Here is a 27,863-nt window from a genome sequence, read left to right on the forward strand (position 1 = left end):
TAATTTTAAACCAATTAATTAAAAAAACAATATCCTTTCTGCCAAGGAATGTGAACTCTCTCCCTTGACTGAAACCTCTGCTTCTCATGGTAAACTTTCCTAGGTTTCTCCAATCAGGTTCTGGACTATTTTTACCAAAATTTATTTTAAGGGATGAAAACATTTTTTTCAGCTGTGGTAAATAGATTACTTTTTTTTGTTGTTCAACAAAGGTTTGCAGAGCCAACTGTGCCAGTCAGGAGAAGTGACACAACAGGCCAGGTGCACGTGTTCCCCACCCCCACCCCCTTTCAGCTGACAGCTTAGTGGCTATTGCTGGGATGTTGGATTTCAAAACCTTTATTCTCTGACCAGCCACTAGTATTAGCTCTAATAGTCTTTCCGTTGGCTTTTGAAAGTATATAATCATATCGGCTACAAATAATTACTTCATCTCCTTTCAGGTAAGTCATGCTTTCTTGTTGAGAAACATCTACCATGTTTCATTCACTATAAGGTAACACTGATCTTAAGATCAGATTATTTTATACACTTTTAAGAAAGTGTAGCAGATTATCACTGCAACACGCCACTTATAAATGCTAAAATCTATAACGTAATTGTGTTTTAGAATAAATGAAATAATATTAGCTTCTCATTTAAGGAACACAGTTTGGGAAGCCCTGCCCCTTCCTATCTGCATTAAGCACCATGCTGGCTGTGGGCTGAGAGCTTCCTGGTACTCGTGTGTCCCAGACTTCACCTGGTCACAAAAAGGCCCCATGAGCTGATGGGAAAGAGGCTTAACAAAGGTTTGGATGAAGGATGTACTGGTGTTGTTTATGGTGGTTTTCTCTTTCAACTAGCAGGAAAGTGTTAGGGCCTTTTTTGAGTACGTATGTGTGCGTATAAATTTTTTGTACTAAAATAGCTATGAAGTCGACATTCTCAAATTTCAGAATTATTGTTTTTGAGTATTGATGAAGAAGCACATGGACTTTGGAATCAATTGGACCAAAACCCTAAATCTTGGCTCTGTCTTTTACGAACGGTCAGACTCAGACAAAGTGCAGGAGGGAAGGCCGGGAGACACCTGCCCCACCTAAAGGGAGCAGCCTTGGTGCAGCCCCAGATAACCTGGGTCAGAGGGAGCACCGCCCAGGGTGTTCAGATCTGTTGGTTTTTCAGAGCAGCTAGAAATCCAGATTTTTATGTGAAATTTCCCAGTTTAAAAATGTTGGCAACTAATCCAATTATTCTGGGCGGGCCCCAAACATTGTGAGTGGACCTGGCCTTTGGCCACCAGGGCTGCTGTTGACAGCCACGCAGGTGCTCACTGCGCCACCACAAGCTGAAATTTGCCATCATCCCTGCCCCTGCTGGGCAGGGAGAAAACAGACATGGGGGCGGGGTCATTCTTGATAACACAGTCCTAGGAAAGAAAGCAGACAAGGCTTGGCTACCTTGCATCGGAAGCGAAAAAGAATTCCACGGCTTTATTGCCCACGGCGTGAAGGCAGGTGGAGCTGTCCAGCCTCTTCACCCTCGAGTTACAGATGTTCTTCATGTTCTCAATACTGCCTAGCAAATGAAGGAGAGGATGACAAGTCCTGTTAAACTCTTTTGTTTGAATAACACAAAGCATGCAGCCCATTTTCCCCTTTGGAAATGCGTGGGAGAAATTTGCGATTTTTAGCTTTGGCTGTGTCAGCCAAATCATGTGAAAGATCCCCATATAGCACAGTGCTGCTATAAGGGCATTTAAAGGGCCAAAAACACAACCAAATCAGCACTGGAATCTGGGCATGAGTGCCTGCATATAACAGAGCTGCACGCCGTTCCCTCGACTTGCGTATATGTTCAAAAATATCCATACTAAACAAGCTTTTGAAAAAATAGAGCCAAGTCTCCGTTTCCTGAGAGAACCTTTTGGTCCTGGCAGCACCCCATGCAGGCCACTCTGCATGGTGAGGGGAGGCATGCCTTTAGGGGGCAGGACTGCCTGCACTGGAGCAGCAGCAGCCAGTGTTCCCGAAGGGAAGGGACTTACGCGTCCTGTACAAGATGGGGATCTGTTCCGTGGAGAGCTTGTGTTTGCTCCGCACTCCGATGAGCAGGGGACTGCCTCTCCTGCAGGGACAAGAGCAGGTTGAGTTAGCCATCATGTCCACACCTGAGGTGGGCTGGGTGTCCTCTGAGCACTGAGGATGGGGCAAAGCATCCTGTTGAGGTCCCACACGACGGACTCCTAGGCCACAGGAAGTTGCTCCCAAGGCTTGGAGCAGGGACCAACAGGCTAGTGTGAGAACCCCATTTCGCTTCCATGGTACCACCCTCCTGCCTAGTGAGTCCCGGCACAAGGCTGTCATCACAGAAGCCGAATCCCTGTTAGACCCTGGCAGCACGCAGGAGCTCGGGTCTCCACCTGCCTCCACTCCCATTGCTTATGCGGGAGCCCTTGAGGCCCAGGGTCTGCACAAAGGCTGTTTTTGGCCCCCTTCCACCTGTCTCAGGTGTTCTCCAGCTTTGAGGGACATTCAGCTGACTGGCTTTGGGTCTGCTTGACTTTGTGGGCCACTGAAGGCACTTTTAAGGGTGGTTTTGTCTCTGTCTGGAGGACACCTCACAGGCAAAGCTTCAACTCTCTGCTCTGCAGAAGGCAGATGCCATCACAAAGGAGACAATGATTTTTCAGAAGGCAAAGCCGTGAGTAACTCCTGCAGCTGATCTGCCTTCTGCATTCATTTAAAAGAGTAGTATCATATTTAATATCAGATTTTTAAAAGGGTGTCTAAATTTGATAAGGACCAACATGTATATAATTCTATTATTTGAAGGAATTAAATTCCGAATGATAAATTCATTCCTGTCCTAGAAAAAATTAAAATCATAACATATTCGCACTATTTTCTGCCTAGATACTTTGACAGTCTGCAAGGGAGAGCCTCACCCTGTCTGGCCCGGACTCCCAGCACCACAGCTGTATTCTCAGTGACTCCCCAGGGCCTTCAGAATAAAGTCTGCAGCCCACGGGCATCCCAGGCCCTGCTGAGGTGGACCTCTGCCCACGTTCCCACTCCCCACCAACCCTTGAAGTTCACGGGGCAGTGTCCACGCGACCTTGTTCACTGCTGTCCCCCAAGCCTGGCATACAGCTGGTGTCAATAAGCACACACTGAAACTGGAAGAGCCTCAAGTCCCACCAGTGCCCCACCCCCCATCCTGGCCTAACTGTAGACCCCTGAGGTGCCTTTGCTCATGCTGGTCCCTATGCCTGCCCCCCAGGCTGACACCTGCGCCCTAGCCCAGGCCCCCATCACAGAGCATCACCATATCTGCCCTGACAGTCTTCCTGCACAAATGTCCAGTCCTTAAGGGCAGGGCCAGGTCTGATGTCACTAGGTCCCCAGAGCCCAACACATAGTAAGTGATGAACAAATATTAGTTGGATGGAGAGAGGGATGGACAGATGGATGGAAGGAGGTGGACAGCTGGACTGATGGATGGCTAGATGGCTAGATGAATGGATGGATGTAGGGCCAGATGGATAGACAAACAGACAGATGGCCAAACAACCCATTTGAATATAAAATAAGAGGATGGCACAAGCAGGTGAGTGACTCCACAGCACTGGGGACCCTGGGGACTCTAATAGAGGGACATGTAGGCTGAATCCACCCTGTTGGCTGATTCCTGGGACACCCCTGCCTTGAAGGTAATGAAGTTTGAGCTCTGGGCTTTGAGGCCTCTTCTTTACTGGATTCAAATCAATGTTCATTTTTGTTCCTAGTTTTACAGTCATAATTTTGCATGCTCTTTCTAAAGAGTTTGAAATTATATAGGCTTCAAGCCCCATGAAAGCTGGATCTGCCCTCGCTGTTTAATTTTATTTTAAATTTGAATTTGTTCTCAACTTCTAAAAATCTGGAGATTTCAAATAAAAATCCGACTCTCTCGTTTCTCTTTAAAAAATCAGAAGCTCTGGCCAAAGAGATGGTGGGATACATTCTCTGTGGCTAAGCCACAGTTGTCCCTTAGATAGAGCAATACCTTCCAGTTTTCCAGAAGCCTGATGGCCCCTTGTGCCTCAAGCTAAGTGACTGTATTTTAGTTATTTGCTGTTGGATATGTCAGTGCGTTCGCCTCACCTTGTGGCAACAGCTTCTCCCGGGTAGTGGATGCTCTTGAAAACCAATGCGAATGCACCTTCCTGAAAACACAGGGGACAAGAGTGAAGAACAGCTCACTTCAGCTAAGCCAGGCCACTGCAGCCTGGTCTGCTGTCGCAGACGGGTCTCCCAGAGTCCCTCTTCACTGTGAGAAGTCAGGCTCTGAAGGCAGGACAGCCCATGCAGGGGGCCATCAGGAGGGGAAAGCAAAATAGACAGGACCACGGAAGTACCAAAGACCAGACCCTGTGGATTTCAGTGTGAGCAACCACCCCTGCAGAGGACCACAAAGAAGGATTCCCAGCTCTGCGGTGAACTGGGCGGACTGGTGCATTAGAACCAGGGGCCAGGTGAGAAGCAGGGCCAGGGCCCCTGTCCCCTGGAGACAGTACCTCCTGAGAACAACTATGGGGATTAAAGGGGCTAATCCATGACCTGTGCTTAGCTCAACACACACTAGAGCCTGGCTTCAAATCCTGGCTCCACCCTTTAACTGGGCAACACTGCAGCCTCTTTGCGCCTCATATCTTCATGGTGAATGGAAATGGGACTAGTAGTCCCACCTTGTATGGCTTCTGTGAGCCAGTGCATTTTAAGTGCTTAGAAGAGTGCCTGCTATAGAGAATCCAAGAGAAGCATGAGTTGTTATTATTGTAATTATTATTATTTTTATGGTGATGACTGTCAATTATCTCCTGCCTCAGCTTGTTGGTTTGTGCAAACCAGAACTAGAACCCAGTTCTCCTAACTTAAGGCTCCAAATGCTCTTTCTACTTAAATCCTTAATGCATGATTCTCTCCTACACTCTGACCATGTGGTCCTGATTTGTCACGACCCAAGTAGACTTTGGTTATGTACAACCAGCTGTAAATCTGGATTTCCACGTGAAGTCTCCCACGGCTACGAGCCTTAGGCAGACGTAAGGCCCCGTACATCCAAAGTGCTACAGCCTGTTTGCCAACTCTGTCACACAGCTAGAGGGACCCAAAGTCAGCGTCCCCAGGCTTCTAAGGGCCTTTCAAACTGCCCGAAGAGAGAGGGTTTCAGGCAGACCCTGAGCAGCCTGACATTCACCCTGCTGGTTTTGTCAACAACGAAGTAGAACTGGATAGAATACGCTTTTCGTTCTCTGCCAGAAAAAACGCTGTTGCTTCAGAGAAGGGAAATCACTGAAGTTTCAAAGTGCCATCACTGGGGAGGTAGTTTTGGAATTTTAAATTACGAAAAGAGGAAGTAGTGCTGTGCTGTGAATCCAAGTCGGCTCACTGCACATCTCAGAGACATTAGACTGTATGTTCCTTAGGGGCCAGATTCTTAACTATAAATATGTACTCTAAATTAGGACCCCCGAAATGGGAGTTACAGAGGAAAGGGTTCAACAGTATACTTACTTTTTATAAAAGATCCTAAAAACACCAGAGGGTGATATATTTTGAATCACAGCAGCCTCTGATTGCGGACGTTCTGGATTGTTGGCTCTGAATGCTGTCCCCAGGCTGTCCCCGTCTTGGAGGCGCTATTGGACTCCCAATGCCCAGGAGCCCAAATCACAGGCTCTGGGAAGTCTGGAGGCCTCTCCTGTGTCCCCCATCAACCCCTGCAGAGCCTGCATCTGCTTCACCTCTTTCTCCAACGAGGGAGACATCCCCAGCATTTGCCCCTCCCTGGGGCCTTGGTTCAGTGGGTCCAGCCCTCTCGGAAATCATGAATTGCTCTCTCTCATAGATCATTCCCTTCAGCACAAAGAACTGATCTGATGTGTCTTAATCCAAAACGCAATTCTCCTGGGAACTGCAACCCTCTCCCACCACTGGGCTGTATTTTTGTGCCCTTCCTCTCCAATCTAACTTCTTGACAATCTGCACCTGCTCTCTTTACTTCCTCTGCATTCCTTCCATCCACTCAGGAAGGACGTGGGAACGTTTGTCCCCAGGACAAATAATTGCTTTACCGAAACAGGGCGAAAGACTACAATCCTGTCTCCAACATCAGTTAAACGCATCTCGAGTACATAACTAATGGCGCACACAACTCAATTGAAAAGACAACACTGTGAACAGCCATGACCAAGGTCCTGTGTGCAACCTACGATCGTAAGAAGCCACAGATCAGTAGGCTGGCTACAATTTCAGAGGTGTTAAAATGAGGCAAGGCACTTCTATTTGATTTACCACCTGAACCACAGAACTTCTCCCAATTTTACAAGGTTGAAACATCTTAAGACCAGACGTGGTAAATGAATCAACTTGAGTCCTCAGATCCTTTGCACAAATTTGTCTGGTAAATGCTTATGAAAAACGACGGATGGTTTAGACAGGTAGGACTTGTAACTCACCAACTGCTGAATGACTCTCTCGACCAGTGTTGAAAATGTGATGTCCTCAACCTCCCTGTTGTCAAACACGTATTTGATCAGCTTGGCGATGGTCTCCGTGTCTGTTTCTGACTCAAACTCGTAGCCTTTGCTTTCCTGAAATATTTGGTTGGAATGGTCATTGCACAACGCTGGCCTGTCCAGCTCCCTCTCCCCCTCCGCCCTCAGAGTGACTTAAGGCGAGAACAGGAAAATGAAAAAAGGAAGAGAAATGGTTGCCAGAATCACACAGCGCAATGCAGCTGAGTCATTCCCACCTCAGAAGCTTGTCCTTGCCACAAATCTGGACATTGCAAAATAATAGCAGTAGAAGTGATCAAATGAGTTGAGTCAAATCCACCCACATCCCAGCCAACACAGCAACTTCATCCTTTACACACTTGCCATCTGCCTCCCCACCCCACATTCCATTTGGTGTGTGAGTTGATAATTTAGTGCAGACGCTTTAACAAAAGGAAGTTGATGTTCTTTTGATTCTGCCAATCTGTAGCAGCCCTTGTGAACACAAGTGCCCTGCTATCTCCTCTAGCAAGATCCGGGAGGCAGCCGGGCTGGGGCTGAGGTTCATGTCTCACGTAGTGACGTGGCCAAGAGTGGCTCTCACTCAGCTCTTGCCTTTGTTTCCGGAGGGAAATGAGCTGGTTGGAAAATTTCTGGGAGAAGACCAAGACCACTTGGCTTAGATGTTACCCAAGAGAAGTATCTTACCAGAAATTTCCTCAAGTCTTTGTAATTTGTGATGATCCCATTATGGATGACAACAAATTCTGAAAGAAAAGTTTAGTTAAAAGAGAAATGCTTTTAGGAAATAAGTGAAGTTGAAGAAGTGAAGTTCAAGTCAAATGTAAAGGGAAATGATTTGACAGCTGGGAACTCTGCAAAGTCTGCTCCTACAGGGATGTCTGCTAAGCAAGCTTCATTTACAGTGACTAGAACTCCCGTCTGCTATGACACGATTGCAACCCGAGGAAACACACATTTTTTTTTTTTCCAATAAAAAGCATCCACCAACCTGAGCACGCACAGAGCTCTGACTTGTGGTCTACAGTGTCACCAAATAAGCTCAGCTATTTACGTCAAATGGGGACGATTAACCCTTCATTACCCAGAAATGATTCCAGCCTTCCCAACTGACTCAGAGAGGTCACAAACTAGCGGGTGCGCTTCTGTTTGACCACATTGTATCATAAAAAGATTTGAACTGAAAATTTTGAGTTTTCTCTTAAAAATCCTGGTTTTCTTAGGGGAAAAACCCCAGAAGTCCTGCCATTCCCGGGCTTCCCACTCCACCCCGCTCCTACGTGGCACAGGTGGGACAGTGGGAGGGTGAGGGCGGTCCCCTCAGTTGCCACTGCACATGCTCAATAAATACCTGAGGAAAGAGTTTAAGGCCAGCCTGAGAGTTTTCCTAGGCTAGTAACCCTCTTTCCCCCTCAGCCTAGATAATGGAAAGACTATTATCCTTGAGAGTCAATAATTCTACCTGAATGTGTCTGGGTATTGGGTGTTCTTCATAAATGTTGACTATTAGTCAGCAAACCTTTGGATTTCCAACTCGAGTTTTATTTCACTGCGGGACAGATTTCACCTATTACATCTTTTAAAACCTTTTCTTTTATTCTGTTTCTTTATTTTTACCACAATTTCCTCTCTCTATATATTTTTACAACATATTGTTTACTTTTGTGAGGTCACAGGAAATATGAAGGCTTGAATGAGGAAAGCCATTTTCAGCAAGTGTGCTAGCCCTGCTCACCTCTGCCATGCCTTACATGTATTTCCTGCTCCATTTGTTCTGATCTCTCTTGGGGACACCAGTTATCCACCTTTTAGACACTTGTTAACTGCCCCAATATCCATCACCTCCTCCAACTGTTGTCATATCCACTACAACATTATTTCTTACATTATTTTCTTAACCCTGTCACATTTTCTTTCATCTCAGTCTATTGTCTTCTCAATATTAACTGTTAACCAGAATCCACGTTTTCTTTGTGAAATCTCCTTTGTGTAATTTCCCTGTGCGATGCTGTTTGTGGGTGTAAGTCTTCCATAACAGTATGCTCTCTAGCTATCACTGATGAGCCGCTAAAAACATTTTATGAATCTTTTCTTACGTCCCATGTTGTTTTGCTTTCAATTACTCATGCTGAGTCAGGGCAGGCATTTCCAAGTTTGGGTGTGGGGGCATCTCCTCAGAGCCTCCCGACTTTGGGGACACAGAATCATAGTCTGCACTGAAGCAGGGGTTCACCTTTTCACCTGGGTGGGCAGGGGGCTGTGGCTGGGGTGGCAACATCTTGGGGCACATGGTCTTGGCACAATGTTTCCTCAGCCAACACAACTGCTGCTGAGACCAGCCCTGCATCTGGCTTGGGGTTTGGCTGGACGCATGTTCTAGGTTCTCAGTACCATGGGGTCCACTGTCTCCCTCCTGGGCGTAGGGTGCCTGTCCTACTAGTGGGACATCCTATGGTCCAGGGGACCGTCCCCAGCAAAACCCTCACTGCCTGAGACTGACCATGCAGATGCAGACGCGGCCCAGCCCTGAGCCACCTGAGGCTGCTCTGCTGACAGGCTGCACGGGGCTCCCCTCTGCTCTCTAGAAGAGGCACGTGAGCCTTTTTGGGGAACCACAGTGTCCACAGGGGCAAAGGACCCTGAGCTCTGTCCTGTGGCCCAACTCCCAGGGGAATCAACAGGAGAATTAGCCACAGTGCGGCTTGTTGTATTTAGCTAAGGCTCTGCTAAGGAGCACTCCATGGCTCGTCTGATGTGTCTGATCCTTACTCTACTGTGAGGCTTCGCAAGAACCGGAACTCTGCCAGGGGAAGTCTCAGAGCAGGGGCACCAGCTGACTCCAGAGACCATTCTCTCCATGGACACCCTCCCCATCATGCCTAGGTGTAGGTCTTTGGGGCTCCTGACCTGACCGGGCCCAGCCCCAGGTGGGTGCTCACTAGAGGGCCCAGATGATGTTCTCAGGCCTTCGCCTGCCTTGGAGCTCTGGGAGAAGTCAAGGATTATGCCCTCTTCCACCTCACGCCTACTGTGTCCTATTATAGGAAGGCCCCGACATCCCTGAGCCCCCAATAGCTGCCAATGAGAGCCCCAGACCTACAAGTCCGCCCCCCACAAGAGTGGGTGGGGCACCATTAAGGAAAACCATGGCATGGAGAACTGTCCTGGGGGCCCAAGCAAGTGCTGTGGACCCATGAGCTGGGGCTGACATGAGGGGGCAGTTGAGAGAGCTGGGAGCCCGAAGCCCACCACAGGGCCTGGTGCCCCTGTGACTACCGTGAGCGGTGGCCGGGGCCCTGCTCTGTGACCTTGGCCCACTGTTTGTCAGTGGTACTCTGAGGTACTGCGAGCCCAGTCACTGTACCTTCCAGTTTGTCAAGGGATGCCAGAGGTTAACGTGCAACCATTCTCACTTTTCACAAATGGAAAGCAGCCAAGTGGAGAGAGAGCGCTGCAGCTGGGAGGCATTCCTGGGCTGTCAGCTTCAGCTTCTGCTTCTCCAGATCCCAGGCCCTTGGCTCTGAGGCCTCACTACAGGCCAGACTGCAGCAGGCACCTCAGACTCAGTGAAGCAAGGTCAGCTCTGCCCCCCTTTCCCAGGACCACTGTCTCAGGGGCAGGTGGCTTCAGCTGGAGGAGGACCTTCCCTTAAGCACCACGCCCTCCGGAACACTTCCATCCTTGTTTTGGAACTCCGGAACACTTCCATCCTTGTTTTGGAACAGTGCCCAGGTCCTTCACATGGCCATGCAGCCAAGTCCCAGCAGCACTTTTAGGAAGTGCGACCGATTTCCGGCAGACACCTGGGAGGTCCGCACCGCCCAGGGCTAGGCTGTTTATCCCGTGTGGGGCCGGTGCCACCAATTTGGATCCCCAGAGAAGACAGGGTGGCTGAGAAGCCCAGTGCGGTGGGCGAGGATCAACCTGGCTTGGTCAGGGTCAGGCAGAACCTGCGGGACAGGGAGCAAGGCCACACTACGTACCGTTGCCTTTGTCTGAGCGCTGCGGATGGCTGTTGACAGCACTGGGGGCACCATGGGTGGCCCAGCGTGTGTGGGCAATGCCAAAGTGGGTCTCAAACTCCACCTCTAAGTCCATGCTGTCTTGTTCTAGATGAAAGAAAAATCCATTTGCTGCACTTTCAAAATAAGTATGGACACAGCACTGATCCAGCAAGGTGGCATGCTACAGACACAGCCGTGCCAGCAACAGGACATCCCACCGGTGACTGCAGAGGCCCCCACCCCTCCTGGGGCTTCAGCCAGACCCCCCGCTGCTGTCTCCTTAGTACTTATCACCAGAAAAATTGAAAAAATAAATACATAAGTACTAAATATTTTTAAAAACATTTCTTCATGCACCACCACCTAAAATAAACCATCCCACAAGGCTGGAAACACAGTTTTATAATGTGGGCTTAAACGCCTTCTATTTATCCACTCTCAGACAAGTTAGTGTTTCTAGTCTCGAATACTGTTGGAATAAAAGATTTGCCAGTGACCCACACTACCTTTATCGCTTTGACTCGCGTGCTTTGCACTTACTGTAAAGTTCTTCATCAAGAGCCTTGACATTCCCCGTTTTCTTGACCAGCTGGATATGTCTTTCTTTGACTTCATTATTATTTCCATCAATTGCCACACCTGCAGATAAACACAATTTTCTGTACTGGAATTTAAGATTGGCCTCACACACTTGGTTGCAGGGCACCGCCCAGGGTGAGGGCTGCAGGAGCTGTCGATTTCTTAGCTCTTGTTCCCCAGGCTTGTCACCTAGTCGACTGTGGCAATGCTTACCAGCTAGCAGGGAATGTGTGCCTGGACCCTGGGCAGTCACTGGCGAGCCCTGGGGAGGTGCAGGGAGAGACACCACTGCTGGTCACAGAGGCAGCGGGCACATTTAAGGGCATTCATCTTGTTGTGTGCTCGTATCCTGCTACTTTAGCGGGTACTGCACGGCCTCAGCGTTCCTGCAATCTGCTACCTGCGTTGCTTTCTGCTAAGCACTGATACGGGTGTGAAATGATCTGGCTCGCCCTTTCTCCTAAGGTGGCTTAAATAAAAATGGAAAACAGACTAAATGTCCCCCAGCCAGGTGCGTGGAGGAGTAAACTGAGACAGCCACCCAGTGGGGGACTGTGCAGCCATTTAGGTCATTAGGAAGAGTTCAAGATAATGGAAAAGGCTGAGACAGTGAAAAAAGAATATAAAAGTACAAAACTCCATCATTACAATTAGGTGGAAAAAAATATCGCTGCACGACACTTCCACCCATCCACCGCCTACCCCCAGACCACCCCAACCATGACCAGAGGAGGGACACAAAGATACCTTTTGGTACACTTTGGTATAGATTTCTTTTACCCTTGTTTCTTCTTTCCACTTTGCTAGAGTTTTCAAATGTAACCAACAAACAAGTGTTCCGTTTCTATGGCTAAAGCCTGTAGGACCTACCTGCCGAGTCATAGCCTCTGTACTCCAGCCGCTGCAAGCCCTTGATGAGGGTTTCAAAAATCTCCTTCCTGGTCCGGGGGACTCTGTAGTTCATGTAGGCAAAGATTCCTGTTAAAAGAGGGGACACGGCACTTTATAATACCCTGGGTTCGCGTTTCGATGAACACAGTCTGGGCACCCAGACAATCCTGCAGGAAGGGTCCAAGCTGCAGACAGAAGAAGAGCCGTGCTCCCCTCCTGCTTCCGGATGGGCATCAGAGGCAGCCCTTCCCCTGTGCCAAAAAGACCCACACATCACGCGAAGAACACCCTCACACACTTGGCCTTACAATTACACCACAGACAAGTTCTCCCCAGGAGACGAGGCTTTCAGCAAGATTTACAACAGCAAAGATCAACAAATCAACCCAGCCACCCACAGAAATCTGGAAGTCCCCACCTACAATGGTCACCTTGATTGGCACAAAACTCGCCTGGGAAGAGTCACACAGAAGTCACAGCAGGTGGGAATGGGCATTGTGGCCTCCGCTGCACTTCCTGCTCAGGCCTGCTGCCTGGGTCAGGAAACACTACTTTACAACAGCGAGAGCAAAACCATCTCTTGGCCCTTAGAGAATCCTTACCTTCAAGGGAGGCCCATGAGCCAAGAAGATTTTGTTTGGCTTTATTCTCGTATTCACATTCCAAAATAATATTTTCCCAAATAGGAAGTAACAGTTGTCATGTTGGATCTTTCCAAACTCCTCCACTCCCCTGCTTGAGACCATGGACCCCTGGCCTGTCTCCATCTTGCCCTGCGAGTGCCCCATCTGGTCATCCCTCTGTTTCTTCTAGTCTTCCTGGCCCTCCTCAGAGCTCGGCTCCAACCCCACCTCCCAGGCAGGCTAGTCCAGACCCCAGCCCTTCCAGCCACAGTCACCCCAGCGCTCTTGTGTCCTGAGACATCTCTGTCACCTGACAGGGACACAGGCTGGTGTTCCTATCTCCATATTTCTCACCGTACCTCAGCACACTGTCCTTATTCAATAAATGTTTGTGGAATCGAGTGATCTTGCATCTGTATTAATCAGAGAAGCAATAGTTTGGATCATGAAATCTTCCTGAGAAATCACCATTTGCCAGGCACTGGGCTAAGCATTCCCACACACAGGTGTCAATCAAAGCTCGCAGCAGCCTTAGAGGTCAGACCTGCCATCGCCTCCCTTACCTTCCGGAATGGAAGCCTGGCAGGCTGTGACTGAACCAGAGTTGGGAGCAGAACCAAGGACACTTGATTTCGGGACTTAAACGCTCCTACCACTGGGCAGCGCTGCCTCAGGGATAGATAGGTTCAAAAAAGATTTATTTTCCCAGTTTTAATTTTTAATTTTTTTATTTTCCCAACACTTTTCTAGGATGACAGGCAAGTCTGACCAGGATTAAAAATTTGCCAGATATCTGCATCCCCATGTTCTTTGCAGCATTATTTACAACAACCAAGACATGGAAACACTGATAGATGAATGGATAAACAAGATATGGTACACATACGTGGTCAGACAATTAAGTTCGTGAACTCATCCTAGAAAAAGTGCTACATACCTCATTGCTGAATATCACGACGGTCACCTTTGAAGTCCTCCCCTTGGGAAGCTATGCACAGACACCAGCACCTAGTCTACCTTTCAAAGCAATTTTGGAACTCTTTCTGGAATGGCCATCAGAGCTGTCATCGTATTACCCTTGAATGTCATCAAAATGTCTTCTTTTCAATATTTCCTTTATCTTCAGGTAAAGAAAGAAGTCATTGGGAACCAGATCAGGTGAGTGGGGAGGGTGTTCCAATACAGTTATTTGTTTACTGGCTAAAAGCTCCCTCACAGACAGTGCCGTGTGAGCTGGTGCATTGTCGTGATGCAAGAGCCATGAATTGTTGGCGAAAAGTTCAGGTCTTTTTCGTCTAACTTTTTCACAAAGCCTTTTCAGCACTTCCAAATAGTAAACTTGGTTAACTGTTTGTCCAGTTGGTACAAATTCATAATGAATAATACCTCTGATATCAAAAAAGTTTAGCAGTACCGTTGCAACAAGTTCACGAACTTAATTGTCACACCTTGTACATTTGAAAGTTGCTAAGAGAGTAGCTCTTAAAAGTTCTCATAAGTAAAAAATTTTAACTATGTGAGGTAATGAATGTCAACTAATCTTATTGTGGTGATAATTTTGATATATATAGTGCCAAAACAACGTATACAAGTGGACACTTTGGTCAATGTTGCTCAAGCAGTACTTCGCCGTAATCCTAAGTGTCTAGACACTAATGGTAACCACTTTGAGCACCTCTTGTAATTGCAGAAGTCAAATGTGACTTATATTCATCTTTTGTTATTGGTATATATTGAGTATTACAATTTTAAAACAGTTCCTTTCTTAAAAGGCATATACATTTTTTTGGCAACACACACGCACAAGGTCTGACAATTAAGTTCTCGAACTATTGCAACGATGTTTTTTGATATCAGAGGTATTATTCATTATGAATTTGTACCAACTGGACAAACAGTTAACCAAGTTTACTATTTGGAAGTGCTGAAAAGGCTTTGTGAAAAAGTTAGACGAAAAAGACCTGAACTTTTCGCCAACAATTCATGGCTCTTGCATCACGACAATGCACCAGCTCACACGGCACTGTCTGTGAGGGAGTTTTTAGCCAGTAAACAAATAACTGTATTGGAACACCCTCCCCACTCACCTGATCTGGTTCCCAATGACTTCTATCTTTACCTGAAGATAAAGGAAATATTGAAAAGAAGACAGTTTGATGACATTCAAGGGTAATACGACGACAGCTCTGATGGCCATTCCAGAAAGAGTTCCAAAATTGCTTTGAAAGGTAGACTAGGTGCTGGTGTCTGTGCATAGCTTCCCAAGGGGAGGACTTCAAAGGTGACCATAGTGATATTCAGCAATGAGGTGTGTAGCACTTTTTCTAGGGTGAGTTTGTGAACTTAATTGTCTGACCTCGTGTGTGTGTGTGTGTGTGTGTGTGTGTGTGTGTGTGTGTACCATATCGTTATATTGTACACCTTAAACTTATACAATGTTATGCCAATTATATCTCAGTAAAACTGGAAAAAATTTTGCCAGGGATGAACCTCAGAGAGGATAACCTGGAGATATCTGAAAATTGAGCATGATTATACACAAAATCTGTAATGTCTCTGGTCGTTAAGTAGATTTCAGTCAGTATGGTACACCTGAATGAATGACTAAATTTCAGGTAAATGAACGTTACGTTTCTAAGCAATAAGTAGGGTCACATCACACAAACATCTAACTTGCTAAAATTCATCTAGACACACTCAGTAAAAGATAGGTGATACAACTCCACAGTGCCAAAATATTTTGCATTCTTGTGTACAGTATGTTACTGTCCACAGGATCTATTTCCAACACATCTTAAAGTACAGAGTTTATATTTAAAAACATGCACACTGTGCTTTCTGAGCGGTTACAGATGTTTTCTGTTAACAACAGCCACGGGTAATTTGGACAGTCGGCTCTTTCTGTCTTCCTGGCTGATGAGTTCAGGTGAGGTGTGGCACCTAAGGGCGCCTCCAGCAAAGGCACCACTGAGCTTCTTGGGCTCACTGTTTCCCTACACTTCAAACTTAAACACAGCTGGCCATGGGATGTGTGGTCAGCTTACATTATTTAAAAAATGGTAGCTACCTTCCCATGTAAATATTTTAAAAATGTTAACAGCTTTATTGGGATATAGATCATTACCATACCAGTCTCCCATTTAGAGTGCACAATGCAGTGGTTTTTAGTATATTCACCAAGCTATGCAACCATCATCTCCATGTTTCTGTGAAATTCTTCGTGACACTTTTCTTCAAAAATTCAGAAAGTTCCCTGCAGAGGACATAAGCAAACTGCAGTCACTAGTACAGACCACTGAGCTCTGGGAGCCGGTTATTTGAAGGAGTGAGCAATGCAAATCATTTGTGGAGTCTTTTAAGCTATGAAACTTTGCTGGCCTCATGGAAATCATTCTAGAATTATACCTGCACCTCACAAAGGGGAGCTGACGGCACTGCAGATGGCACGAAGGCCCATATACCAACTCTGGAAAGGCTTAAAATCCAAATGCTTATTATTACTTATATTCCCTATGCTTTACACCCCTATGACTATTTTGTTACTACCAATTTGGATTTCTTAATCCCTTCACCTTTTTCAACCTGCCATATTGCCAGGTGGTACTATTTGGGGGATCACTTCCTAAATTATATAAATGTCTAACCACTACACTGTACACTTGAAACTAATATAAAATAATATTGAATGTCAACTCTAATTGAAAAATTTTCAAAGGAGAGAAAAGATCAGTAATATTGTGATAGCATGTTACAGTGTCAGATGGCTGCTGGACTTATCATGGTGATCACTTCTTCAGCATAGGGTAATGTGGTGATAACTCTGTATAGTGCTAGGTGGGTACTGTTGAGTAGCTATGGTGTATACCTGAAACTAATATAATATTATATGTTAGCCATGTTTTAATAAAAATCTTTTTAAAAAATCCAGAAAAAAATCCAAATGCTTTTACAAGAGGGCTCTATGGGGCTCTGTGGTGCTGCTCCCCAGTTCTCCCCTGCACCCCTCCCGCTAGGCCAGACTTCACTGAGCTCACATCAGGCACCTATGTTCTTTGAGGGGGCTCTGGCTCTGGGGTCCGCAACAGCCTCCTGAGGGGGGGGGAAGGGACTGCCTCTGGAGCATCATACCACCCCCATCGGCCATGGGCCGGAACGTTAAAGGGTCCTTGTCTCCTTGTCCCCGGGATCACCAGCTGTGTCCATACCCAGCCAGGAGGCTCAGAAGCCAGCTGGCCGCAAGAGCACAGTTTGGGAGACAGCTATGGTGATGGCGGCTGCCGAGGGCTGGTTTTCAAGGTCTTTGCACAAGAAGACATAAACTTAACTTTCAACGTAAACTCTCTCACATGCTGGCATCTCTTCAGTAAGTCCTTTCATTACCTAAGCACCATCTCTCTCCACTCCCAGCTCACCCTCTTGGCTGGACAGACTGTCTCTGCACCGAGATGAAGTGAATAAACCAGCCTTTACACCATGCTCTTGCTGTTGTTAAAAAGTAATGAACTAGAATAAAGCTGCTTTCCTGGGAATTTCTCGTGCTGTTCACATCAGAATCCCCTGCTGGAATCCCTTCCCTCCATAATAAGAGCTACAATGAGAATCCATTTTTCACCTATGAGATCAGTAAAGATCTGTTTGACAGTAAGTGAGAGTTTAAGTTTGTGCACCCTCTTTGGGAGGCAATTTGGCAGTGTCTCAGAATTAAGAGGTACACATCTGGTGACCAGAGCTGTTGTACTTCTAGGACTGTGTCCAGCAGATACCTCTGCAGAGATGCCTGTGTGCTCGCTGGAGGATAGCTGCTGCTCAGAACTGTTTGTGGTAGCTGGGGACAGCCTGATGCCTGATGGGGACCAGGTAGGTGACAGCACAGCCACACGCAGAGCCACCACAGAGACACGGGTCGGCGGCCCTCCACAGGAGTGAGGTGAAGTTGTCAGCCATCTTGGAAAACAAGCTATCTCTCCAAGATGTGTCAAGGGGAAAAATGCAGCTTGCAGAACATGAGTGAATTATGTAGGGGGTGGGGGGTTGGGAAATGCATATAATATTTCTGGAAGGATACCCAAGACGCAGGGCCAGTTGCCTCTGAGCAGGGGACTGGATGTAGGCAGAAACTTCCTCTCTAGTGTGTGTGCTCTTTGTATGGTCAAGACATTTGAGCTTGTACAGGTGTACACTGGTTAAGCACGGGCTGCTGTCTGAATTAGAGAGTGGTGGGCACAGAATTGTCATTGAGCCCAAGGAGACTTCTCTGACTTCACCGTGGCTGCCCAGCCCTGTCCACCTGGAAGAAGGACAGTCACACGAAGGGAGAAAGCACAATCGGAGCATGCCTTCTGGTGCCTAAAAGGACTGGTTCAGGGTCACCCTGCCTGAGCCTCCTCCCTGGGGCTCACCAGTGTGCGACAGCCAAAAGCAGAAGCACAGCGGGTGGTGGCTGACACCTGCAGCCTGGGCCAAATACAGCTTGCAAATGCCAGCTTGCCCTTGTTTTCTGTGTGGCCTGGATCAAGTCACTGAACCCCCTGTGGAGCAGGGCCAAGGCAGCACCTACTTCCCAGGGATGCTGTGAGAATTCACGGAGCCTTTGCAACGCCTGGCAAACAGTGCCCGCCAATAGTAACTGTCCTGAAAAGGAGCAGGCCATCAGCTTCCCATCCTAGGGAGTGTGAGACACAGTGCAGGTCTGCACAGCACACTGTAAACCCTGGAGAAATGATCACACACTGAAACCCAGGGCCAAGTAGAACCACTTACCATTATTTCTTCTTGGCTCTCTTCTTGGGCTAATGATGGTTAAACCAAATGAGTGATTGGGCTGCAGCTTGGTTAAGATTTAATTCATCCCCAAAATATTTATCTGCCCCATGAGGACCTCATAACCCTGATTGGTATTGCAAGAAGGTGCTGAGATGACCCTGTCAGTGGGCCTCGCAGGGTGGATGGGTCAAGAGTGGACAGGATGCCCGGGGACCTCCTGACCCCTCAGGATTTGCAAGCAGAGGGGCTGGGGGCTGAGAGATGAGAGATGAGAGAGGGGCAGAGCTCCTGGGCTGGCTCTGTGCAAACGTGGCTCCACTTCTTTCTGCGGTGTCAGCTGCCAGGTTACCCACCCCCTCGGTTTAATGCAGACCTTCCCAGTTGCCGCTTTTGTAAAAGCCACATGACTCTGTTTATTTCCTGCACAGCACTCACTTTCTTGACTTTTATCTGACTCCCCACTGGATTGTAACCTGCATTAGCATGGAACCACACCTGTCTGTTTATCTGTCTTATTCATCGCTGTATCCCCAGCCTCTAGCCCAGAGTCCAGCACATTTTATGTGTTCAGTAAGTATGTGTTGAAGAAATGAATGCATGAATTAATGAATGGATGGGGTGATCAGAGAAGGTGGCCTCTTAGTGGGGCCTGAGCCAGCCACGTCCATCCGTGCACAGCAGATATGCTCCCTGGAACCTGAGTGTGACAGACAGGAAGGTGGGGAGTGCTGAGCCCCCATCCCTGACGGTCAAGCCCTTTCACAAGGGCAGCGTTGCACTGCCAGTGTCTACGGGTCACCCCAAGACCCTCAAGCACAAAGTTTATGTCCTGACACTATCCCTACATCCGCCCTCATGCACTGTGATGATCCCAGGACTGGAGTGAGGAGACCCTTCTAGATCAATCCCTAGAGAATCCCAGAACTCTGCTTGGGGGTGGGGAGGCACAGAGTAAACCATCACCACCATCATTTATGGGGCTCCCGTGTGCCGATACTTCTAGAACCGTACCACGTCTGATCCTCACAATGCCCTGTGCCCAGGCTGAGGCTCTCAGTGACAGACAGGGCATCTATGGCTCTGAGGCCAAAGCTTGAATTATTCACAGTCAGGCCTGCCCGAATCATCACTGCTGCCCCCAAATCAGTGTAAGACCTATCTTAGACTCCTACCCCAAGGGGTGAGAAACAGCTGGCGCATGGGCGATATGGCCTGTGTGAAGGTGCTCACCTGGCTCCTAGGCACAGACCTCCGAACTCTCCTGGTCAGGTTCGGGCCATGCTGACATACCCTCCCCTGACCCCTGGGAGTCCACAGCGCAGGACACAGCTGTTTCTGACTCCACCTTTCTCTTCCCATCCAGCCCCCTCCCTATAGGGCCAGCAGCCATAGCAAGGTTGGTTCCCATTCCATCCCTCTAAGGGCTCCCCAACCTCCAAGTGACAGGTAATGACGTTGACCACATTGGAGTTTGCCTGGCCAGAACCAGGAACGCTGCACTTCTGGAATCTTCTCTACAACCCCTGGAGTGCTCATGGTGCTGGATGGGGGAGGGGTTGTCTGGAGCCTGGAGGATGAGGGACAAGATCAGGTTCACAGTGGGCAGGCTGGGGTCCACTTCTGATTCTGTGGCTGTAGTTTTTTGGGGAAAAACTCTCCATCCCTCTGAGCATTAGCTACTCAATAAAGGCCCGCTCCCTCTGTGAGTCAGGGTGGACAGTCCTCGGTGCCACACACAGGGTAGGGCTCCATTGCGGGAGCTACGTCACTGCCCATTCAGGAGGGGACCCTTCCCAGGCTAAAGTGGCTCTTCTAACCACCATCCAATGCTTCTTAGAATTGAAGTTTCTGAGCCTTTTAGTCCATGTACCGAGTCTAATTAGACACTATTCTAAGTCCCAAATTAGATTAGTCTTTGCCCAGACAGAGGACATCACCAGTTGGATTTCTGCCTCATAAAATTCCTGAGAGTCTCTGTGTGGGAGGCGCTCAGGGGGAGGTGGGGCAGTCTACTCTTCTGGGTGAGACCCCCAGGAAGGGGAGGGCCAAAGGGCAAGGGCAAGGGCTGCAGAGGAGGCTGTGGGCTCTCTGGAGGTCCAGTCCTTACTCGTGTAAACTGGGGAATGCCACTTTCTTCATGAAGTGGAGAGGACAACTCCTGCTGCCTTCTCTCAAAGGGAGGGCAAAGGTGAAGGTGCCCCAGAAACAGGAAGCACTGTGGTCCCACAGCAGGGGTCTCACAAACAGGCAGAGGAAAAGCAGGCCAAGCTCAGGGTCAGGAAGGGGTAAGACCCTCTGGGGATAGCCTTATCCTGCCTCGAGCCTTCAGGGGTTAAAGTTACCACCCCACCAGATCCCTGAGATAACAGGAGACTGCTTCTAGCAGTAAGCGTGGGCCAGGCATTTCTATTTTTAATAGAAAAGTTCCTGGTGTCCTTGTCAAGTTAGGATTTCACCAACAGAAAAGGGGAAGCAGCATATACTCTAAATTGTAGTAAAAAAATTTTTAAGAAAAAAATAGGAGTCTTGTTTAAACCATCAAAATTTGGCTATTACAAAAGCCAGACTTTTTTTTCAATGTGAGATCTATTTCCTTTGAAAATGAAAAAGAAGTAGATGATCAGATTAAATTGCTTAATTGTTTCTGCACTGAATTAATGTTCAGTATTTTCTCTCAAGAGTGTCTGTAACCTCAAGTTAATCTCCCTTTATAAATGAATTTTCCTAAATATAAAAGTAATCCCGCAATTTAAAAGCACTGTTTACTAATGAATGTTATATCACAAAATTTCCAGAAGATTTCTCAGAACTTGAGAAACTCCTAATGAATAAGACTGACCACGGGGGAATGGCACGATGATGATGAGGAGGAGGGTGGCAGCCGGACAGAGCCCCGCCTCAACCCCCGTGCCCCCAGGACAGCTGGTGTGCAAAGGCCTCGCTCACTCCGAGAGTGCCTACATGGGACCCATCATCTGGGTGCTGATGTGAGGGAGCTGCTAGGACTGGCTCCCGGGAGCCAAGTGTGCGCACCTCTTCCCAACTCCACGCTCGAGGACCTAACACTAATGAGCTGAAATGAGCCAGGGCTCCACAGAAACTGGCAAACCAGAGAGCCGGGTGCCAGGCATTTATCCACACATCACTGAGTAGTGGCTCTGTTTCTCGAGGCTTCTGTGGCTTAAAGAGGTAACAAGCCCAGCAGCCTGACCCAAGTCTGTACCCTATAAAGCCCAGTCCAGTCTCTTCTGAGAAATCCGTCACGAGCTGAACTGTTACAAGGAGGAAAGGAGTGTCAACTATGACAGGGCCCTGAGAATTGGAGAAAGTTCGGGACAAAGGGTGAGCTGTCGCCGGAGTCACGTCATCTCCCTGGACTGCTGTGTCCTCAGCTGAGCCCAGGTGCAAGCCCTATGAGAGCCCGACGAGCTCTCCTGAAGACCGCAGTGCAAGCAAACAGACTGAATGTGTGTCTTGGCCCCTCTTCATTCTGGGCAACAAAACCACGCCTGCTTCTGCAGGGAAGAGATGGACGGGAAGGGCCTGTACATATATGAAGGTCAGGATGCAGGGAGTGCCATATTTGTATGACACAGGAACCGACTTTTAGAGAAACCAAAATCTACTTGGTCCAGCTGAGTGTGTGGGACCATGCCAGTGAAGGATGGAATGTTTGGGGGTGAGTCCAGTCTGAGCGTGCTGGGCCGAGGGCACTTGGGTGTGTGTATGGGGGTGAGAGGATGCTGGTAGCCCTCTGGTCAACATCCCTGTGGCTGTGGCTTAAGCATCTGGGATTGGCAGCACTGGGCTACTCTTGGGGAGGGCACCTGAAATCAAGAACCCAACTGTAATAGGATAATTAATGACCTCCAAAGATAGCAAGTCCTAATCGCCAGAGTCTCTATATGGAGTCTTTATATGAAAAAAGTATTTATAAGTGTAATTAAGTTAAGGATTTTGAGATGGGAGATAATCCTGAATTGTCTGGGTGGTCTCTAAATGCAATCACAAGTGTCCTTATCAGTGGGAGGCAGAGGGCAATCCAATATGGCAGAGGAGGCGGAGATGTGACCACAGAGGCAGAATGGAGTAAGTAGCCACAGGCCAAGGAAAGCTCGCAGCCACCAGAAGCTGGAAGCGGCGAGGAACAGATTCTCCCCTAGGGCCTCCAGAGGAAGTGGGACCCTGACGACAACTTGACTTTGGCCCAGTAACACTGATTTCTGGACTTACTGATCTCCAGATCTGTGAGAGAATAAATTTATGTTGTTTTAAACCAGCAAGTTTGCGATAATTTGCCAGAGTAAACTAATACACTAACCAAGACAAAAGACGACAAATTCAAGGCAAAGGCTTTAACTTCTAGCAAAAATAAGAATTTTCCAATTCTCCATAACCAAGTCTTTTTTTCCCTCAACACTGAAGGATAGGGAAGATTTAAGAATTCGTGGATAGGAAGTACAATCCTTTTAGTCAATTCCGCATGCATGCATGGTCCATGCTGCCATGCTCTTGCATATGCCATGCCCTCAGCCTGGCATGCCTATCACTGTGCAGCCATACTGGACTCCAGGCCCTTGTGGCACTGTCCCAGGTACCCCCTCTCTGCCTGGGTAAGTCAATACTCCCTGCCTCCACTGAGGTAAGGTCCCAAGCTCACACTGCATGGGGCCAACAGGTAACATCAGTGAGTGAGGCAGCTGGGCAGGAGCTGGGATAACTGGGGAGTCTGCCCCCATCATCCCACGGGCCGCAGTGCACTATTCAGAAATATGGACTCAGGGTTGCTCCTCTCCGAATTTTGTCAAGAGAAATAGAAAATCCCACGAACGTATATGAAATCTCCTATATGAAATCTCCTCGATTTTGTAATTTGGTAACTAATTTAAAGAATAAAGTTTAAGAGGTGGCCGGTTAGCTCAGTTGGTTCGAGCGCGGAACTCTTAACAACAAAGTTGCAGGTTCAATCCCCACATGAGCCACTGTGAGCTGTCCCCTCCACAACTAGATTGAAACAACTACTTGACTTGGAGCTGATGAGTCCTGGAAAAACACACTTAAGTAAATAAAAGTTAAAAAAAAAAAGAAGAAAGTTTAAACCCTTTTCACCAGGCAGAGGGATGTCTGCCTGCTGGTTTGGCACGGGGCTGCCAGGCTGAAGCTTGTGCCCGAGGTCTGCCCTATGTGATGGCATTTTCCTCCGGAGTTATCCTGTCCCTGGTCAGCAACCTGCCTCTGGACTGCCCCTCCAACACCCTGCCCGTTCTCCGGGGGGAGGATCGTGCCCACGCAGCCTCAGGGCCTGGAAAACACAAGGTCTCTCTGCGAGCAGCCATTCACTAGTGGCTGAATGAAGAAGGAAGGAGGGAGGCAATATAGTAACTTGTCTTGGCATAAAGTCAGCAAAATGCCAGCAACTCTCAGATGTCATCAAAACCACCCATGAGTACCTACGTGTCATTTCAGCCAATCTCTCAGTGCGCTGAAACTTTGAGGATTATGTTTTGTGTGTGGGGACCAACTAGTACTGGGTCCAGCTTTCTGTGGGAGAAGCAGTGTGGACAAGGGAGAGCCAGGGCCACTCTGGGCATGGTCATCAGCACCCGACAAGGAAAGGCCATCAGTGTGACCCCTGCATAAACCGCCCAAAGATCTCAGCGGGGCCACAACTAGCCCAGAGAGAGAAAAGCTGTCCAAAAACACTCTCACACACAGGTGTGGACCAGACTCCTCTGGGCCTCAATTTCCCCAAATAGATATCGAAGAGGGTGAGTGGCTCATTCCAGGAGCATCTTTGCAATTTTTGCCATACCCTTGTACCAAATGTACAATCATTTCTTTCATATTTTTCTGTAAAATTGACTAAAGTTTTGAAACCTTAAATGAGTTAATTACAGAATAACAATAAAAGGAAAATCAGTATCATTTGCCATACATACACAGACCATCATCCAAAAACCAGACCAGACCAGTGTGCTCAATTCCAACCAGCTGCTGCTGTGTGCGCTGAGCCAGAAGCTTTCTCAGCACAAGGGGTGCTTGGCAAGCGTCAGAAAGATGTAAAAGGCACAGGAACACACAGCTGCGACTTTCTTCTGGCTACCTGAAAAGGAAATAACTTTCCAACTCAGGACTTCCATGGAGGCTCCCTGACTCCTCTAAGGGCAGCAGGGTGGGGTGTGTCAGTGGGTACCCTAATGTGAGGACACAGGTACATGGTTCTGACTCAACGCTCATTTTCCCAAGGGACAAAATATGTGCAGCCCTTTAAGAAAGCAGAACAAAACTCGTGATTTTGAGAAGTGGAGAACATAGAGCCCTCCCAGGCTCAGAAAGACATGGAGAAAGCTAGATGCAAGTAGGAAGCAGGATGGAAGACTGGGGTGTCATGGGAGTGGAAGGGCATACCCGGAGGAAGGAGGGCAGCTGCCAGTGCGGGGAGTGGGCCTTCCTAGTGCAAGGCTCTTGGTGCACTCGTCTGGCTCGAAGGTCACCAGTTGGCTACTGGCCTTGAATGCCACACTGAAGGGTTTAAAACCTTAATAGCTTCTGGCAAAACTGCTCCCTTTGCTTCATCTCTCTCTCTCCCCAAATTGCCCACAGGCAGCCCTACATATTGCAAATGATGCTGGGAGCCCCCAGATTTTTGCTGAGGCTTCAGAAATTAAAATCAATGCCTACCCAGCCAGGGGGAGGCTGCACTCCAAAGCCTGCTCCTTGGTCAGTCGTTCCCTTTTCAGGTTTTCAGGAGAGCCTGGCCTCAGAAACAAGGCCTTCACAGACTTTGGCCCAGGGCTCACCACCGGCACACCCCACCCTGCAGCCCTCAGCAACGTCAGACAGAGGCCTTTCATGGCTTCAAAAGTTCCACCAGGTCCTCCAGCCACAGGAGGCTGGAATGGGTAACTGAATCCTACTCAAGGCAAAAAAAAAGGCACAGTGACCTTTTGTCCCAGCAGAAGTTCCCGGCTCTCTCCCCAGTCGGCGGAGGCGGCCCAGCCAGGAGAGTAAGGAATTGCAGATGTGCGCGCGGGACCGCGGCTGCCCTCCCCACGGCCGCGCTACGACGCGGGACAGCGCCGGGTAGCCGCAGTGTTCAGGACGCCCGGAGCGCGGCCCCGCTCCCCGTCCGGGACTCCCTCTCCCAGCTCCCGCCCGGGGCTCGGTGGTCATTGCTGCCTCTTCCCGTCCTCGCCTAAAGCTCGTTCCAGCAAATATGCGGCAACACGGAATCAACTCCTGTACTAGGGACAAGGGGCTCAAGCTGGCACGCGGGAAAGACGCGCAGGCCCGTCCGCAGAGCACCAGGGGCTGCTCCCGACGCTGCCAGGAGGGCGCAGGTGGGGTCGCCTCTCTGAGTGGGCGCGGGCGCTGAGAGCTGGTTTTAGCACCCCGCATCAGGGATGCGCGTGGCCGCCTTTGTGGGCGACTTGGGGCAAGCGGAGAAAAACGCCCTCACTGGACATGGGGTGCGGACACCACTGTGTTGCAAGGGTCCAGGAGAGGGACAGGACAGGACCAATTCCTCCCCTCTGCGTGGACCGGAGCGGATCACCCTCAGCGAATCTGACACAGATTAGGCATTCCCCTTTCCCCACTACCCTGGGACACCCACTCGGGGGCCGGGCGGATCGACACCTCCATCCCGCGCCGCCTCCCTGTCCGCTGCGCCCCGCTCTGAGGCCCTGGCGCTTGGAGGCTGGGGCGCCAGAACCTGCGGCCGCCACTGAGGAGGGGCCGCGGGCAGGGGTCGGGCGGGCGCCACGCTCACCGCACATGGTGGTCGCCGCTCGCGCTCTTCGCGGGTCTGGGGCTCTGCGCACGGTAGACACTCCGCACTCCGTAAGCACCTGGCGCTCCCGGGCTCTGGCTCCCGCCGCGGGGCCGTGGGTTCTTATAACCTGGAGCCCTCCGCGTGGGGCGGGGCCGAGGCGGGGCCTCCTCCCCTGCCTGCTCCCCATTGGCCGCCGGTCGTCGTGACAACGGCGGGGACTGGGCCCCTGGAGTCAGGGAAGCCGGAGAGGGGCGGCTCCAGGCGCAAGTTGTGTCTGGAACTCCCGCGAGGAGCGTGGGATCTTGAAGAGGGGCTGGGGGACGCACTGGCCTCGACCGCTGAGGGGCGCGAGACCTTGGGCAAAGGACAGGATCGCTCTGTGCGTGTGTCCCCTTCTGTAAAAAGGAGGGACAATGGAAGCGACCGCAGGGTGGCGGTGAGGAATACGATGCACTGTGGAAGGCCCAGAGCACGTCGTGGGGCATGGCACGTGGGTTCCGCTGTGCATCCCCTGCAGGCCAGACTCGTCGCAGGGCACCAGAGACGCAGCACACGGTGGCCTTCAACCTGGTCCCCGCCCTGTGAGGAGATAACTCCGGCGCCTGGTTGACGGTTGAGAAAACGGAGACTCCTCGGAATGGAAAGGGAATTGGCCAAAACTGGGCAGCGGAGGCGGTGGCCAAATTCGAACCCGGGCTTTACTGTGGAGCGGGAACTCGGAGGCAGGGATTCCCCAGGTCCAGAGCCAAGCTGCGGCGACCCCGGAAGCCGCCCCTCCCGAGTGACACGGGCGGGGCTGTCCTCCGCGCAGCTGTCCCGCGCGCGCCAGAGGCTCCTCCACGCCGGGGCCCAGAGCCCAAATCCGGCCCGCCGTGACTCATGGAGGCCTGCGCTCCCCGCCCTGGTTCCCGGTCGTCCCCTCCCCTCCCCACTGCGGCCCAGGCGTTGGTCTCCCGTGGGAGGTCACGAGAACTAGCCCAACTTTTGCGTACTTTGAAGCCATCTGGTGTTTTTTACTTTACTTTAAAAAAAATCCTGAAATTCTGAATAGATCCTCCCGGTGATGTTAGAGAACAAAACGAGGCTTTTTACGTCTTGTCCAGAGCAGCGCCTGATGTAATAGCTCTCTAACTTGCCTTGGCTCGGCACGCCCTGGGAGAGGAGGTGGCTCTTGTACTGTCTTGCGCTTTGAGGAAACAGGCTCAGTGACAGTAAGAAGGGGTTTGGTTTGGCCCATCCTGGGTCAGGCCCCTCGGCCTCCAGTTGCAGGTCACCCTCCTTCCTGAACAGCTGCCTGCCATGCTTGTCCTGGCGCTAGGGACCTGATGAGCGGGAATGGATGCAGCCTGTGCACTTCCAAATGGTGGGAGGCAGACACTAGTCCAACGTCACACAGAGCCAGATAATTCCAGGAGGGATGAGGGAGGGGGCGGGCCAGGCTGATGGGCAGGGGGCCAGGCTCTGCCAGGACTGGGCAGGTGCAAGCCAGCATGGAGCCATGGCAGTTGCCAGAGGAACAGATTCCAGAAGGGAGGGAGGAACAGGCATGTGCAAAGGTCCCATGGCAGGCTGTCCCCTCAAACAAAAGTCTGCAGGCCACCCTGTTCTGCCCCAGACCAGCCTCCACCCTCTGTGACTGAGGTGAGGACAGGATGATATCGGCAGGCTCTCTGCTAGCACCCAGA

The 27,863-nt window shown here is 49.6% G+C and overlaps 1 protein-coding gene across 2 annotated transcripts in view; it reads right to left on the reverse strand.

Moving 5' to 3' along the window:
• The window catches only part of GFPT2 (glutamine-fructose-6-phosphate transaminase 2), a 40,985-nt gene extending 14,687 nt beyond the window's left edge, over positions 1–26,298 (reverse strand). For both annotated transcript variants that reach the window (XM_081035773.1, XM_081035774.1), the window contains exons 1-9: positions 26,176–26,298; positions 11,998–12,105; positions 11,089–11,187; positions 10,528–10,653; positions 7,232–7,290; positions 6,485–6,619; positions 4,128–4,189; positions 2,030–2,109; positions 1,443–1,560 (exon numbers count right to left, since the gene is read on the reverse strand). In XM_081035773.1, the coding sequence (XP_080891899.1) occupies positions 1,443–1,560; positions 2,030–2,109; positions 4,128–4,189; positions 6,485–6,619; positions 7,232–7,290; positions 10,528–10,653; positions 11,089–11,187; positions 11,998–12,105; positions 26,176–26,182 (794 nt within the window). In that variant the 5' untranslated portion in view covers positions 26,183–26,298. The remainder of the gene's footprint in view (positions 1–1,442; positions 1,561–2,029; positions 2,110–4,127; positions 4,190–6,484; positions 6,620–7,231; positions 7,291–10,527; positions 10,654–11,088; positions 11,188–11,997; positions 12,106–26,175) is intronic.
• Positions 26,299–27,863: the final 1,565 nt, after the last annotated feature.

The sequence above is a fragment of the Rhinolophus hipposideros genome (assembly GCF_964194185.1).
Source record: "Rhinolophus hipposideros genome assembly, chromosome: 23".
Classification (NCBI taxonomy): domain Eukaryota; kingdom Metazoa; phylum Chordata; class Mammalia; order Chiroptera; family Rhinolophidae; genus Rhinolophus; species Rhinolophus hipposideros.